Below are 15,952 nucleotides of genomic sequence, written 5' to 3'. Positions count from 1 at the left end.
GAAATTCCGCCGGATGTGGGTCACCTTCCTCTGCAGGGCTGTGGAGGAAGGTCTGGCAATGCGAGACTACACTGTGATCAATTCTGACTCATTTGTTCTGTGCAGCGAATCGACTTTCTCCGACATTTCATGGCTTTAGATGAACCATTTCTCTATTTTTGTGTACTAATCCAGTTCTCACTTCTCTTGATTTTGTTGATCTCAAACTACAATTTCAAAGGATTGATCCAAGCACCCTTATAGTAATATCTCCGTTTATTTACATCAAATGTAAACATTCAACTCTTAACATGAATGTAAGTGTAGTAAAAGGCATGTTTCACTGGTATAAAACACAGAATGTAAACTCTTGGCAACCTTGCATGTGAATGCTGAGAAGGAAACATGACTGGGGGAGATCCTTACTGTATGAATGTAAAACTCTAGTTCTTCCAGGAATGTGCCGTTTCTGGCAATGCAAATGTACAAAAAAAGTTATCGGCAGATATTGCAACAACATGATTCTGAGTCTGATTTGGTTGAAATAGAAAAAAACCTTCTTATAACCTACATTGACTACAATTATCACAAAATACATTTATGCAATTCAAGCGGTAATCGTGGCTCAGACTGACGCTGATCTTAGTTTTTTCATTAATTTTTCATCAAGCTGGAAACACTGTAAGAACCCCTGTAATTGTTTAGAAACGCTGGCACAAAAGTCAAGCAATTAAGCTGCAAATTCTGGAAAATAATAATAATTAAAAAAAAAACTATTTGATAAAGATGCTGGTCATTTACCCTGGCTTAACCCTTCACAGTATCCTACAGCATTACAATACATCAAGTTGCTTTTTTGCCTACACTGTATTCACATTGTGTCACAAAAATATAGTCAAAAAGTTTTTTGTGGTTATATGATAATACGGTTGAGTGGTTTTGGTTTGAGGAGCTGTTGCGGAGCACCAAAAATACTCAAGTTATTATAATGTAATTACTGCATTATTACACAAAAAAGCAACTTCACATTATAGTACGTCTTACTAAGTATTGCCTGACTGCGTACTAGGCAAGAAACGCTCAAAGTACAGAACATCGAAACCATAATGAAATGAATGATAAAAGAAAGCTTAAGGACTCATTTGAGAACTGAGATAGATGGTGGTTCAAAGTTGAATCAGTCCCACTCGATACCAAGAAGCTCACAGCTGACATCCCACAGTCTCCTCGCGGTCTCCTCATTTCGTCCCTGTGGGGCTACAAAGGCAGGGGCGCAGTCACTGAAATGAAATGAAAGGAGAGGGAAAGATTATTACATGAAGGGCTAATGATGCTGAGTGGGAGTCATCACTCTGGTTGTAATACCCATTAGCAGCACCTGTGAGTTTATCATGTGGCAGCGAAAACGCAAAAGGCGGAGCAGTATGTCCTGTATGTCCCTTACCGGCTAACGTATTTCAAGATGGCGCATGAATATGGAGCGTCTACCCCGGTTCATGCAAACGAAAATGTACAATTTCAAGCCAATAGGAATACTTGGAATTGATGGTGGTGGTAAATATTCATGAAAAAGGACAAGTTTGTGAACGGCAACACAGATTTTGATAATGAACAACTAAACATGTTACACACTGGATCTTTAAGTAAAAGTGTGTAAGTATCATCAGGAAAATGTACTTAAAGTATTATAAGTAAAAGAAGTCGATGCAGAAAAATCCTCCCATTTTAGAAAACGATCCAAACAGTTCTGTCAATCAACTAAGTGTTTAATGGTCTAATCATTTCAGCTGGACTTGTAGGCCGTTATATTGTTGGATAGTTTAATTTATAATAAAACAACATTTTATAAACTACATGTGTTTTGTGTGCAAAAATTTGTAAAGTAACTAAAGCTGTCAAATGAATGTAGTGGAGTAAAAAGTACAATATTTCTCTCTGAAATGTAGCGGAGTAGAAGTAGAGAGTGGCATGGAAAGAAAAGACTCAAGTACAGTACTTGAGTCAATGTACTTAGTTACATTCCACCACTGTTTCTCTTTGCCGTTGAGCATGATAATAAAGTTTAGTATCAAAGTATTTTATCAGTTTTTTGTCTGGAAGGTCAGACCCAGGCAGACACAAGGAACTTCTTGTCTTTCTTTCTACTGTACATTCAAATGTTTCCCTTCTTATCTACAGCTCGTATATCTCGTCATTTCATTTTACAATTTTGTTTGTATATTGTGTTCTGAATGTTATTGTGTATTTATTTTCTGTAATGTATGCTACATTGAAAATGAGGGCTTATCCTCAATTGTACCTGAGAACTAATTCAAGATTGATGATGATGATATATCGGGAGCAGCCAAGTTGTTCGACCGCCATCAGTAGCCCAGAAAGGACAAACCCAACACCGCCTCTTAAGAGGGCCTTTTGTGTTTTTATGTCCCCTGAAGGCCACCGTATGTTCTAATACATGCTTGGAAAAGGGAGGGGTATTCAGTGGGTTGCAATCTACAACCTCACCGCTAGGTGCCACTACACTGTTCTTTCTGTTCCTTCAACTTCTAGATCAGGGGTCAGCAACCTTAGTAGCTCAACCAGTGGCACACTAGCAATACGTGTACAAGAGACCAAATGACCTCTTTCACAGCCATTGGCAGGAGCACAGACTAGTATTTGCGATAGTTTGATTGACTCCTTCCCCGTCTGCGTTATGCAAAAACCCGCCCTACTCTGCCTCTGATTGGCTAGAACTCGTTGCCTTTTTCACAGAATGTTACAACCACTGCCTGAGAGGGCTCGGTAGACGATGGCAGGCTTAATGCTGATATGGTACACTGATTAACAAGAACATTTTAAAAAGGCACTTCATATTAAAAAGGTTGCCGACCCCTGCTCTAGATGGAACAAAATGACAATAAACTAATCGTAAATAATGTAAAAGGCAAAAGTACGGCTTGAAGCCATTTGTTGTTTTTTTTTAGATTTGCCTTATTTAATTCATAATTATGTTCAGACATCATGCATTTTCTGTTGTGTTTAATGATGATAATGAATGGAAATGTCTTGTGTTTAGGTTTTGTCATTTTGTTCGTCACGTGGTGACACCAGTACGTGATAAAATAACATTAAAAAGGACAAACTGTCTAATGGCAAAACTATGTTGGAGCTATGGATGTCATTAAAAATGGCAAAGTTTTAACAGTTAAACGATTAAAGGGGCTGTACTCGATATTCAGAAAAAAGTGGACTGGGATTTACGGCTCTCACGGGACTGTTCCCCCAACACGTTTTGTTACGGCCCTCGGCGTCAGACACTGACGCTCTCACATGCACTAACATGCATGAGCAAAGAACAGAAATGCTCCGATTACAACACACACAGAGGGAGTGGGACTTCCTTCTCTGCTCAAGAAGCCATTTCTCGACTATATCTTTACATAAAATGACATGCAAGCTTTGTGAAAATAGTTGTTTACTGCTATATTAATGTTCTGAATGTCGAGTTCACCCCCTTTTTAATAATTCCCTAAGAGAATAACAAATGGGCAGACTTGCATCCAGAACCCATTTCCGACGCCCAGTTCTTTGAAGTGAACCAAACCAATTTCTAGCTCGTCGCCTACCTGAAGTGTTTCCCAGAGATTGAGTGCAGTTCCTCTGCCACAGCACAGTAGATGCTGGTCTGTGCTCCTTCCCGCGGCGTTTTTAGGAACGTGGAGAAGACTGTGAAAAATATCGTCATGAGAGTTGAGTGTCTGGTCAGGTCAGAGTTCACCGTCCCGGGGTGGACCGAGTTCACGGTCACATTGGTACCTGTGAGGACAACAGAGTTGAGTTAGCATTAGTCTATATCGACAACAGTCCACTTACGGGATTGTTAAGGTGCCGCTGGAAATTCGCCAGATGTTCCTCTTTTAGGCCGGATGTCTGTTACCTTCCTCTTCCTTTTGTGTTGGCATTCTAAACTCCGGTGGAGTTCCTTCCAGAGGCTATTTAGCAGAGGCACCGTCATTGTGTCCAGGGCTTGTGATTTGTTTAAAGAAATGCCAATAAACCAGAGAATGTTTTTCTCCTATCCCGGAATGTTGTGTTGACTTTCAAGTTATGGCTTTTTAAGACTAAGTGAGCATTGGTGGTTCAGTGGTAGAATTCTCGCCTGCCACGCGGGAGGCCCGGGTTCGATTCCCGGCCAATGCAACACACTCTTTTGGGTGGCTGTGACTCAGAGGTAGAGCAGTTCAGCCCTCAACCACAAGATTGTTGGTTCGATCCCAGGCTCCTCCAGCCACATGTCGAAAGCAAGACACTGAACCCCAAGCTGCTCCCAGGATGCTGTATGCTGCTGCCCACCGTTCCAAATGCTTAGGATGGGTTAAATCAGAGATGCACTCACTTTTAACTGTCACACATTTCATTACCCATACACTTCCACTGTTTAATTGAATGCAGTATAGAGGTGGATGAATAATGTCTTTGTCATCATGTATTTTTGTTTTGTTAATGTATATGTCACCATTATGTGTACCTTTTTTAATTTATGGTGACTGAGTGCTGTATGACTGCTGGCTGTCTCTGTTAGTCCTATGTCACCTCCCTAGGGACTGCAGATGAAAAGAAAAAAAATAATAATAAATGCAGTGATTAAATTTCACTACATTGATTGATTGATAAGATTGTATGTGACAAATAATACATTTTATTCTAAAGGGCACTATGGGCGACATTCTTTCCTCTTTCTAGCAGTATCGGGCTGATGATTATTATAAGAGAGCCTGAAATTGAGGTCAAGTTAAGCACCCTCATGCTTTCTTTTATTTTTCATTACCTGACATTTTAGGCAAAAAGATGTATTCTCCTGTGGAATTTAACATGTTACTATCTCCTGTATCTAAATCATTTTACTTACAAAATGCAGAAAGTAGAGGCACACCATCTGTGTTGTTTTTTTTAAATATTGGCCAAATGTAATGGGTGTCACATTTTAGAGCAGAGCCATTCATTTAGTTTTATGCTATTACATTTTATGAACTTTTGTGCGCTACATGGGTCCAAAAACACCAATATAGGCTGGTTCAGACGAGTTGTTGTTGTAATCACTAATCATCTCTCTTTTACAACTCTGTTTGCCAGAGCCAGTCACCTGTCCATTCTCCTATGTGTTGTGTGTGTGTGTGTGTTTACCTTTGAGTCTACGCGCAAACTCCCTGGCAAAGAGCACATTGGCCAGTTTACTCTGGCAGTATGCCAATCCACTGTTGTAGCTTCCCTGGCTGTGAAGGTCATGGAAACGAATCCAGCCGAAGTTGTGAGCCAGAGACGAGACCACCACGATCCGGGCCGGCGCACTGCGCTTTAGTAGCCCGATCAGCAGCGACGTCAACAGGAAGTGCCCTGCCAGAAGTATGAGACACAAACAGTCAGGGCTGAACACACAAAACAAGACTGCAGCTTTCAAATTCAGATCCTGTCAACTAGAGCTGGCCAATATATCGATGTTATATCGATATCGTGATATGAGACTAGATGTCGTCTCAGATTTTGGATATTTTGGATTAAGTGTTGTCTTTTCCTGGTTTTAAAGGCTGCATTACAAGTGATGTCATTTTCTGAACTTACCAGACTGATGTAGCTGTTCTATTATTTGCCTTTAACCACGTAATCATTATATTCACATTGTTGATGATTATTTTCCTAAAATCTCATTGCGTAAATATTTTGTTAAAGCACCAACAGTCAACCCTACAATATTGTCGCAGTATCGACATCGAGGTATTTGGTCAAAAATATCGTGATATCTGATTTTCTCCATATCGCCCAGCTCTACTGTCAACCAAGAATTAATAAAGTCTAAACCTACTTCAACTTCATTTTATCTTGCATTTTATAGCTAAAATTGTATGTTAACATTTCCCATATAGAGTGACAGTAACTGTTGGTTACAGTAAGTAGACAGATGTGAGTGAAAACCAACAGGATAAAACTATTACAAAAATACAGGTACTTGTTCATAGCGATGGATTCTCGTCCTAATGTAATCATACAATGTTGTAATTAACCCCATTTTTAATTGCCACTAAATAACTGTCACGATCCAAAAGCAAATTCAGTAAAAAAAATTTACACCCTGAATTATGCTTATGAAATGTGTATCTAAAACTACATTGGAATGACTATTGTGTATGTCCTTGAATTTAGAGTGAAAGGAAATATTAGGAGCCTTAACATCAGTCAATTAAGCTTGGCTAGGCTGATGAACTGTGCCTGAAAAATGATAATCCAATAGACGAATCAATCCGTTAGTCCGTCATGTTTGCATTGCTGTTTAAAGCATCATTTATTATTAGATGTGAGTAAATGTCAGCGCGGTCTCACCCAGGTGATTGACTCCGATATGCATCTCAAAGCCGTCAATTGTTTTTGTGTAGGGGCACATCATCACCCCGGCGTTGTTGATAAGGATATGAAGTTGGTTGACCTCTGAAGAAGAGAACAACACAGGGGGAGAAAAAGATGCGTGGCAGCTGTGATGCCTGTTAAACAACAACAAAACGGGGCTCTGTCTGTCGTTAGATGTGACTCTGCGTTTACCTCTCAGGAATTTCTGTGCAAAGGCTCGTATAGAACAGGTGTCTGCCAGGTCGAGCTTGTGAACCTCCACTTTTGCTTCAGGATACGCAGCTCGTATACTGGCCGCAGCCTCCTCTCCTTTGTCCACATCTCGGCATGCCATGATCACCCGAGCCCCTGTCACGTGACAAACAAGCAGCCGCTAAACTATGAACAAAACAGAACCTATATTAATTTATAAAAGAGAAAATAGGGGGTGCTTCTGTTGGCTTTTGGTGTGTGAAGCCATTTACTGAAGGATGTCTCTGGTTCAGGCTTGTTGCTCAGTGATGTAGGATAGTATTTGTCAAAGTTTTTTGGGGGGGAGGGCATTTTTCCCTTTATTAGATAGTGACAGTGGATGGACAGGAAAGGTGGGAGAGAGATCACTCCTCAAGCAAAGTAGGGCTGGGACGATATGCTTTTGTCACCGATTTGATTCTTTCCCGATACATGGGTGCCGATGGAGTTGTATCGCGATTTTCATTTACTGCGATTCTACAAGTATTGCTATTCGATAGTGTTGAGTATTGCGATTTTCTTTTCCTTCTTTAACAAAAGCAAAAGTAGAATAATACACTTCTAGAGACTATATCGTGAGACATTTCTAAAAACGAATTGTTTTCTAAAAAGAATGCACATCACACGTCAGTCAGTCTGACATTCATTTCATTTGTAAAGACGTACATGATGTAGTCACTGTCAGCGGTACCGTATAAACAGAGAATATTTAGGTGAATCATTGCTAAAAAAAAAAAATTTATTCTAGAGAAAATAATACATTTTTAAAATCGTCGCAAAAAAATCAAGATACATACGATTTTCTTTTCTTTTCTTTTTCTCCCACCCCTAGAGCAAAGCATTACTGTTATAACATGGCAAGATCAACCAAAGACTATTAAGTCCAATATTTGTACTGAGGTTTAACATCTTTGGGTGACATTGAGGAGGATAGTGTTGATTTGTTTTAAATATCCTTTAGACGTCCCATGTCATGAAAGCTTTAAGCTTTAAAAAAAAAAATAATTAAATTACACTTCATATCATACATCTTAGCAGGTTGTTTAAACCAGAATGAAGGCAAAAAGATTTCAAGTCCTGCAGTAGGTCACCAATAACATAGCCAACCAAAAGGGTCATTTTAGTAACAAGTAACATGAGCACAAATATAACATAGACATTTTGAAAGGTGTAACTGATAACATAAACGTCTCTGTATTATTCAAGTGTCCCAGTAAGTTGTGACAGTGAGCCAGCAGGCTCAATATCAGGACCCTGAAACTGGAGCAGCTAAACTGGAATTCAGCCATCATTCATTGTTATCATTTACACCTCTGCTTTTCCTACTGTAACATGTCAAACGGCCTACAGCCAAGTGATTAGGACGGGGCAATGTTTTTTTTTTTTTCATGTCATGACATCATTTTATGAAATTCTGTTGCACAAATTTGTTATTTCGAGCAAATTGTAATTTCAAATTAAAAACAATTTGCTAACACTTTTGTTGTATTACACCTGTTAAGAGTTCTGTCTGATCATTGCTCTGAACATCTGTTTGATTGACATTTTGACAAAATGTATCGTAATATATATTACGATATGGGAAATAAAATACTCTTAACATGTACTGATTTCATTCTTTTGCACAACCCTAGAGAGACTACTGTTTTCTCTTGTAGTCAAGGGTAGTAATTAGGGATTACATTAGGGTGTAAAGAGGTGCTATCAGTCACTGTCACTGAGCTGTGTGTAAAACTAAAAAGTCACCTCGCATTGCCAGGTCCTGGGCAGTCTCCTTCCCGATCCCCGTGTTGGCCCCAGTGATGAGGACTGTCTTCCCATCCAGTCTAGCTGGGGACATGCACACTCCTCCTGCTGCATATTTTCTGTTAATACACAATGGTCACTGATTAATACAAACTAAACTAGAGCAGACAGTTCAATTTGCATGACAAGTAGCCCCTTTTGCAGTCAGTATAAGTTATGCCCTTGTTAGGATTGGACATATGGACAGCCTGGCTTAATTATTCATAGAGAAACTTGGATAATGAACAGTACTGAAGTCGTACGACCCACGCCACTGAGCAGGGCCGCCCCATAACCAATAGCTCTGTTGGAGTAATGCATACAAATAGAACTCCTCCTACGCTCAGCCTCCTGATAGGCCCAAGTAGCTCAGATGGAAGACTGTGCAAAAACTCCCACAGCTCCATCATTCTGTTTCATTGATTTTCTGCTTAAATATCAGTCAGCGTCGTGTGAAATAATAGGTGATGGGGGGAAAAATAGCCTTTAAAATGACGATCAGTTGGGTTAAGTGGGCGGACAGTATTCTATATAATGTAAATGAACCTCATCGTAATAATTACATCAGTGTAATGTCCTGTCAACCAAGTAACGACCTATTCGTGATGTGCTAAACACATATATGAAAATGAATGGCTGCGTGATTTGCTGCTTACCTTATATGTGGTGCAAATAAAATAACCAGTAACGTCACCACTCCGAGGCCCGCGACAATTATTAAAAGCACCATCATACCACGGAGGCGCGCTTTTCTGTCCCTTCCAGCAGAATGCCACTGTTCTGTCGGCAGAACAGCTGATGTCAAAGCATAGAGGGGTGTAGAAGAGCGAAGCAACGGGGAAAGCTATACCGCGAACGGAATTATGGGATTGTAGTTTTTACATCCTGGCAAAAAAAGAACTGAAGGTACCGCAGGTCTTTATATTGTTTTACATTGAAATTGCACCCATGTTTTTATTTACCTGTTGATTTTAAAAAGTAAATTGTAGAATAATGTGAATGCGTTTTATATAATAAATTAAACAATTTTAGGGAATCAGATTACCTTATCAGACTTATTAATACAAGTACATTTTCATTTTTCTAAGAACTTTTACTCTCCATGAACCTTTTTTGACCTAATGATACGCATGATTTTAAGAACAATAACTATTCATTACTATCAAGAAGAATAAACACACAAGAAAAAAGAAAGCAACAAAAATACATAAATATGTAAATGGTTAAATATATAAAATAAGGTTACAGACAAAAGAAAATCAAGTCTCTGCTTAAAATTAAATAAAAAACACAAACTTGAACCTATCTATCTAAAATGAAAACACCCATACATGTTTAGTAAGAAGTAGTGGTTTTGTTATTATTTTTATTATTATTAATAATTGTACAATAGTAATACAAACAATTAAGGCACAATGTTGTTGTACAATTATTAAAAAGTGTTGACAGTTTTGAGGTAGTAAGAAGTAGCAGGCTAGTAGTTATTTGAACTTCATTTCCCAGAAAGCGCGGTGAAAGCTGTCTGCGTTGTGCCTGAATACAAATGTCATCGGGGTGTTTTTTTTAAATCGTTTTCACCTAAATTTGGCATCATCTTCGTAAATTGTATTACTATAAGAATGTTATTATTGAGCCTGTTTCATTTTTGGGTTAAAGAAAAAGAACACCAAAACATGGTTTGATTTTGGTTCTTGGAGTTTTAGGCACTGGATCACGAGGTCCATCATGCGGAAGTCCCGGGGATCCTATTATCGTCAAAGCAAAACTAGTAGATAAATAACTTACAGTTGTGACTGTAACTAGTGTTGTTTTTGATTGTTTTTTTTACAACAAAGGGCGAATTAGTTCTTCAAGAAAGGCAGCTGGCTACAGTCAATGCAAAAATGTCGTCGGAGGAATTCGAGAAGTTGCACGAAATCTATAAATCACTGTACGAGGAGCTCAAGCTAATGCCAGAGACAGCTCTGAAAAGCCACGGAGGTAAACAGTCCATGTTGTTGTTTTACCGGCTAATGTCATAGCTAACTGTGTAACAAACTCACCAGAAGATGTTTTCTGTGCTGTGAAACTGGAACTTGTGTTGTGTCTACAGAGGAAAGGAAGAGGTTGTTGAGGACCTTCGATGAGAGGCAGGGGGAGGCTGAGGAAGTGGTGAGCACCTGTTTATGTTTTGGAAGTGAAATGTGCTAGCTAGCTACGCACTTTAAGAACAGCTTTTCTTAGTCTTTACCATTATCAAAGTAAACAGCCTTGGGTAAAACAACCCTGCTTTTACTCACTTGTTTAAAAGCCATAGTAGAACTTAAACTGTTTAAGTTTTTTTTTTTTTTTGGCGAAATATAACGTTACGTAGCCTACACATAGCTGTACAAGGAATTTGACTCTTAAGTTACACACAGCTCCTAGAACATAATTTTGCAAAGTAAATACGGACAATAGCTACACAATAATGTAGTAGAGTCAAAATTACAATATGTTTCTTCTGAATTGTAGTGGAGTAGACGTATAAAGTATCATAAAATGAATGTAAATATTACCTGTGGCCCTTTGCTCCGTGTCATTCCCCCTCTCTCTCTCCCCACTTTCATGTATTCAGCTGTCCTATCAAAATAAAGGCCTAAAATGCCCAAAAAATAATCTTAAAAAAAATTGTAGCTTCTTAGTAAAGTTCTTTCCACCACTGGTATTGAAACCAGTTCTCGCTGGTTCCATTTTGCCTTTGGTATCAGGGATTAAAAAGCATAACCTAATCCAGTAATTGTTCCGTCAGTGTACTTTGCATAGCACTGTTGTTATATGCAATGTGTTCACAACCACTTGAAAGATCTTTCTCTGGAATTACACTATTTTCTTATCTTTCTCCAGTTACAAGGAATGGAAGAAGAGCTACGTGCTGCCCCTTCCTCTTATAGAAATGCAATGAGTACAAAGCTGCGCATATACCGCAGGGATCTGGGCAAGCTGCAGAGGGACATGAAAAACTCTGCTCCTGGCTTTAGTTCTTCTTCCCAGACAGTGGATGGAAGTCATCGTGCCATCTATTCATCGCAAAACCAACAGAATGTGAGTGTGTGGCTGTGGACTCTTATGAGTTTTTTTTTCTTATGTCAGCAGTTCATTTTTAAGTCATGATCACGTCATCATTTAAGTGATTTTGTGTATGGTGCTTGAGCACAGTTACAAGGAAAATGTGAAGACTGGAAATGTTTCAGCTATCTTAAATATCAATAGAAAATTTCAGTTTGGCTCTAAGTCTCACAGATTGAAATCAAGAAGCTTACATCGCTTTTTGCTGGAGGAATGCGGGGAATCAATAAATTAACCATGTAGAAGTTTGAGGACAAAATGTGCACAGTAAGATGGAATCTTTCTGCCAAATAACCTCTGGAATGTATTTAACAAAATGGATAAAAAAGGAATTTTTAGGATAGCAAATGTCCTGTAAATGATTTTTCTTGCTCTTCTGTGACAAAACTTACCCTGGCTGCCTCTGTCATTTGTGCTCACCTATGCAGACACACCAGCAATCCCAGAGAGCTTTGCTACTCCAAGGCACAGACGCTTTGAACAATGCCACCCAGAGTATTGAACGAAGTCAGCGCATTGCCACGGAGACGGATCAGATCGGCACAGATATCATCGAGGAGCTAGGAGAGCAGAGGGAACAGTTGGACCGCACCAGAAACAGAGTGAGCAGTTAATTGTAATTATGTTACTGTATGGGATGAGATAGTGGTTCTGAATTAGTTTCAATGCATTGAAGGTGGATACTCTATGTTAAATATGTAAGTCCAGTGTTTCCTCTATGTTGATTTTGTAGTGGCGGCCCACCATGCCAAAATTTCTGCCACCATGGTATCAGAATTAGGGCTGTACAAAACGGCGGTTGCCTTTTTAAATGATCCTGCCGACATAATGCAGGATCTGCCGACTGCCGCTCACATTGCAACTTAACAACAAGTAGAACTATTCAGAGGTTATTGGGCCCGTCCAGTTTAACGCCACATACTGTTGCGTTGATGTAGTTTATTGTCTTCCGAGTCGACTATTAAACAAACAGCTCCACCAAAAACGTCACCGCGGTGGGTCCATTCTAATTAATTTTGTAGACCTGTTGTAGATGTTAAGTGCCCTATAGTTCCTCAAAAAATACAGTTCAATCACAACTGCAAATATGCCTCATTGTGTGTGAATATAGGTGAATAAATGTATTTGTTTGTGTTGCAGCGAAGTGTCAGTTCTGTTTCATACGTAAAACATTTGGCGGCCGGGTTGGGGGGGGGGGGTGTTGTTCGGACAGACCTGCCCCCACTGCTAAAAAAAAATCCTAAAGGAAACACTGAAGTCACTTGATTCAGTTTCTTAAATTTGATAGAATGTTCGACAGCAGGCCATCATTTATACTTAGTTTAGGGGCAAAAAACAGGTGGCACAGCTCTGATTTGGGTCAATGTGATTTCTATTAGTTGGATTTTTTTTCTTTTTTCGTCAATATTGGTAGTAGGAAAAAGACAATTTGTTGTTGTCAGACCATTATTTTGTTAAACCTATTATGTCTTTTATTTATTTTGTAGTTGGTGAATACTGGAGAGAACCTCAGTCGAAGTAGAAAAGTTCTCCGTGCCATGTCGCGGCGGTAAGTGCTACCCCTGAAGAGCCTTTACATTCAAATTATCTTTTTTTTTTTTTTTTTTTATCGATGCAAAAGGATTGAATGCTAAATATCTTTCTTGAGTTTGATTTGCTCTCTGTTCTTTTGTTTGCCTTTCATTGAATGTGAGGTCCTGTTGTCTCCGTAGCTCTTATAGTATGACACAAGTACTGTATCATAGTCCCGTGTACACTGATTAATGCATTTCTGAAAAACGTACTGGTGATCTGGGCTGCTACCAATGATTATTTTATTAATTTTTTCAATCTATAAAATGTCAGAATAAAGTCATACAGTAAATGCCTAGTATAATTTCGTCTTCAAATGTCTTAATTCGACCACCAGTCCAAAACCCAAAGATATTCACTTTACGATCATAAATGAAAAAAAAAAAGAAAAGCATTGAATCCTCACATCTGAGAAGACGGAAACAGAAAATGTTTGCCGTCCAAAATTATTAATCGATTATCCAAACAATTGCCGGTTACTTTTCTGTCTTTCGACTAATCTTTTAGAGCTGTTGCACACCAACCAGACGGCCGACCGTCGGCAGAAAAGGCAGTCGGACTGATCAGTCGGGTCCCCGAGGTCCAAAAAAATGCCTCAAAACACACTGAGGCGACGGCGACTTGTGCGTACGCTCTGCGCGTGCGCAAAACGTAATACGTCTCCATAGCAGCAGGCGGCGCTTCTCTGTATTGTTTGTCTGTTGTTACTGTCATGGCGGCTTGTTCAGAATACGATCTCATATTGTACTAAAATAGTTCACCGAAACGTGTTAGAAATAGGCCGTGCAGTTGCTGAATCTGTCTTCATTTCAGATCGACAAAGGTCAGTTTAAAATTTAAGTTTAAGATTTTCGTCAGATTTTGAGAGACTCATCCGCTCGTCATTTCCGGTTGAGTCCCGACCGCCCTGTCTCCGACTGAACATGTCAGGTCGGCCAAAATGAAGGCCGACAGCTCCTCCAACGGACGACTGCACGGAACACACCGAACAGACTCGAGTCACCGACCTCGCCAGACTGTCCAAAGCCAATTATCGGGTTGGTGTGTCAACGCCCTTAATCATTGAGCGGCAGTTCCAATGAGACAACCTGTAGGGGGACCGAAGCTGGAAAAGTTGCATAGTATGCCTTTAAAATATGTTTGAGGGTGTGCCCGGATAGCTCAGTTGGTAGAGCGGGCGCCCAAATATAGAGGTTTACTCCTCGACGCAGCGGGCCCGGGTTCGACTCCAACCTGCAGCCCTGTGCTGCATGTCATTCCCCCCTCTCTCTCCCCTTTAATTTCTTCAGCTGTCCTGTCAATAAAGGCCTAAAATGCCCCAAAAATTATCTTAAAAAAATATATATATGTATATCTATATATGTTTGAGGAACAATGGCCTCTGCATATTGTTGACTTTCTTTTCTTTTTGTCTTGTAGGCTCATGACGAACAAGTTGCTGTTAGCTGTCATCATTTTAATGGAGTTGGCCATTCTAGGTGCTGTGGTTTATCTAAAGTTCTTCCGAAAACAGTCTTAAGCTCTGGATCCAGGGCATACCCAGACTCTCTACGTCTGTCTCCACTGACTATCCAGTAGCAATAATGCTCCTCTGCTCTATGCAGCCAACTGTTTCTATGAGTGCACATAAGGACAATGAGATGAGTCAGTCTTAAAGTGAACCTTTTACTGAGATGGGATTCAGGTGAAGATCATTTGGCAGGAATGATGTTGAACCTGTTAATGGACCACACTTACAGAAACTCCACGCACAAAACTGACTTGAGATTTGCACTGTTTAATCAGACTGTTAATGCCAATGACGCCCTGCCTGCAGGATGGTTTTCTGGACCTGTGCTGGCTGCAACAGACCCCAGAGATGACGTAGGATTGATTCATGCCTGAGTACGATCAACTTACTCCCACATGTAGATTCTCCGGTGACTGTACTTGTGAAATGTTACTGATAGATTGGTGCAACAGTTCTGGGAGGTTTATAAATTCTCAGTATTGGTTCTAAATACAATTGTATTGTGCCATCATCTTTTTTTAATACTAAACAATATTATTTGATGAAATGGCACCAGTTGAATCTATTCACCATCATGCCAAGTATCTAAATGGATGTAATGACCTCATGTTTCCAATTCTGAGAACTGAGACCCACAGTAAGGCCACATTTGTCAGTCAGAAATGTAAATGAAAAATGGATGCAAACTCTTAATACAAGCAATGTTCTTTTTAATGTCGTCTAATCACTGTATAATACAATTCCCTGTTAGGCTTCAGTATTCCCTATTTGACAGTCTACACCACATTAAAGCTAATCTTTAACCTCAGTTTGCATTGTATCTGATATTTCCAGGGACAGCAGCCAGACAGGCCAAAGTTAGAAAAACATCCACTGAGGAGCGACGTCACCAAAATTTGTTAAGGACTAAAGCCCCAGGCCAGGTTAGTGCTTGGTAAACAGCATCTGTTACTATGGAATTACATCTCAAATAATAGGTGATAAGGTTATTTTTAGTGCTGTTTTAGAAGTGGCACATCTGCCACAATGTTTTTCTTCCACATAGGTACCATGCCTTCCTGGTGTGATATCAAGTATAAAAACCTATTTGGTGACGTGCTTGTGGGGATCAGGCGGAGAGTAGGGCTTGTAGGAAAGGACTTTTTTGTTGTTGCTTTTATCTGAAATATTGTGTTCACTTTTCCATAAAAAACGTAACAAATAAGCACATCTTTTTTTATTGTTGCTGTTACTACAGAAGTACTAACGGCAAATACCATGGTTGAATAACCGAATGCAAAATATGTAATGTTTTCATGCAACTAATCATTAATGTTAATATGATGCAGCAATACTAATAACAATTTATATTATTCCAAACATTGGCCATTATTTCCTTCATGTACCTGAATCATGTTTCAGCCATGC

General features: G+C 39.5%; 2 protein-coding genes and 1 non-coding gene across 4 annotated transcripts; 2 read left to right on the top strand and 1 right to left on the bottom strand.

Moving 5' to 3' along the window:
* Positions 1 to 237: 237 nt before the first annotated feature.
* rdh12 (retinol dehydrogenase 12) lies at positions 238 to 10,521 on the bottom strand. 2 transcript variants are annotated; one of them, XM_078278324.1, is made up of 7 exons: positions 10,419 to 10,521; positions 8,338 to 8,456; positions 6,553 to 6,708; positions 6,337 to 6,441; positions 5,146 to 5,355; positions 3,588 to 3,777; positions 238 to 1,259 (listed from the first exon to the last, which is right to left on the bottom strand). In XM_078278324.1, the coding sequence occupies exons 2-7, from the start codon at positions 8,429 to 8,431 to the stop codon at positions 1,157 to 1,159; spliced, it is 858 nt and encodes a 285-aa protein (XP_078134450.1). In that variant the 5' UTR covers positions 8,432 to 8,456; positions 10,419 to 10,521; the 3' UTR covers positions 238 to 1,156. The 2 variants fall into 2 exon arrangements, with proteins under 2 accessions (XP_078134450.1, XP_078134449.1); XM_078278323.1 differs by lacking the exon at positions 10,419 to 10,521 and adding an exon at positions 9,033 to 9,202.
* On the top strand, positions 4,091 to 4,161 carry trnag-gcc (transfer RNA glycine (anticodon GCC)). Its single transcript has one exon. It is a non-coding gene; the product is annotated as a tRNA-Gly (tRNA).
* On the top strand, positions 10,086 to 15,353 carry vti1b (vesicle transport through interaction with t-SNAREs 1B). The gene is made up of 6 exons (XM_078278325.1): positions 10,086 to 10,356; positions 10,469 to 10,527; positions 11,242 to 11,439; positions 11,892 to 12,065; positions 12,951 to 13,012; positions 14,455 to 15,353. The coding sequence occupies exons 1-6, from the start codon at positions 10,260 to 10,262 to the stop codon at positions 14,552 to 14,554; spliced, it is 690 nt and encodes a 229-aa protein (XP_078134451.1). The 5' UTR covers positions 10,086 to 10,259; the 3' UTR covers positions 14,555 to 15,353.
* The last annotated feature ends 599 nt before the right edge of the window (positions 15,354 to 15,952 follow it).

Source organism: Sander vitreus, chromosome 20, assembly GCF_031162955.1.
Source record: "Sander vitreus isolate 19-12246 chromosome 20, sanVit1, whole genome shotgun sequence".
NCBI classification, from domain to species: Eukaryota; Metazoa; Chordata; class Actinopteri; order Perciformes; family Percidae; genus Sander; species Sander vitreus.
This window is presented reverse-complemented; position numbering and strand designations above follow the sequence as displayed.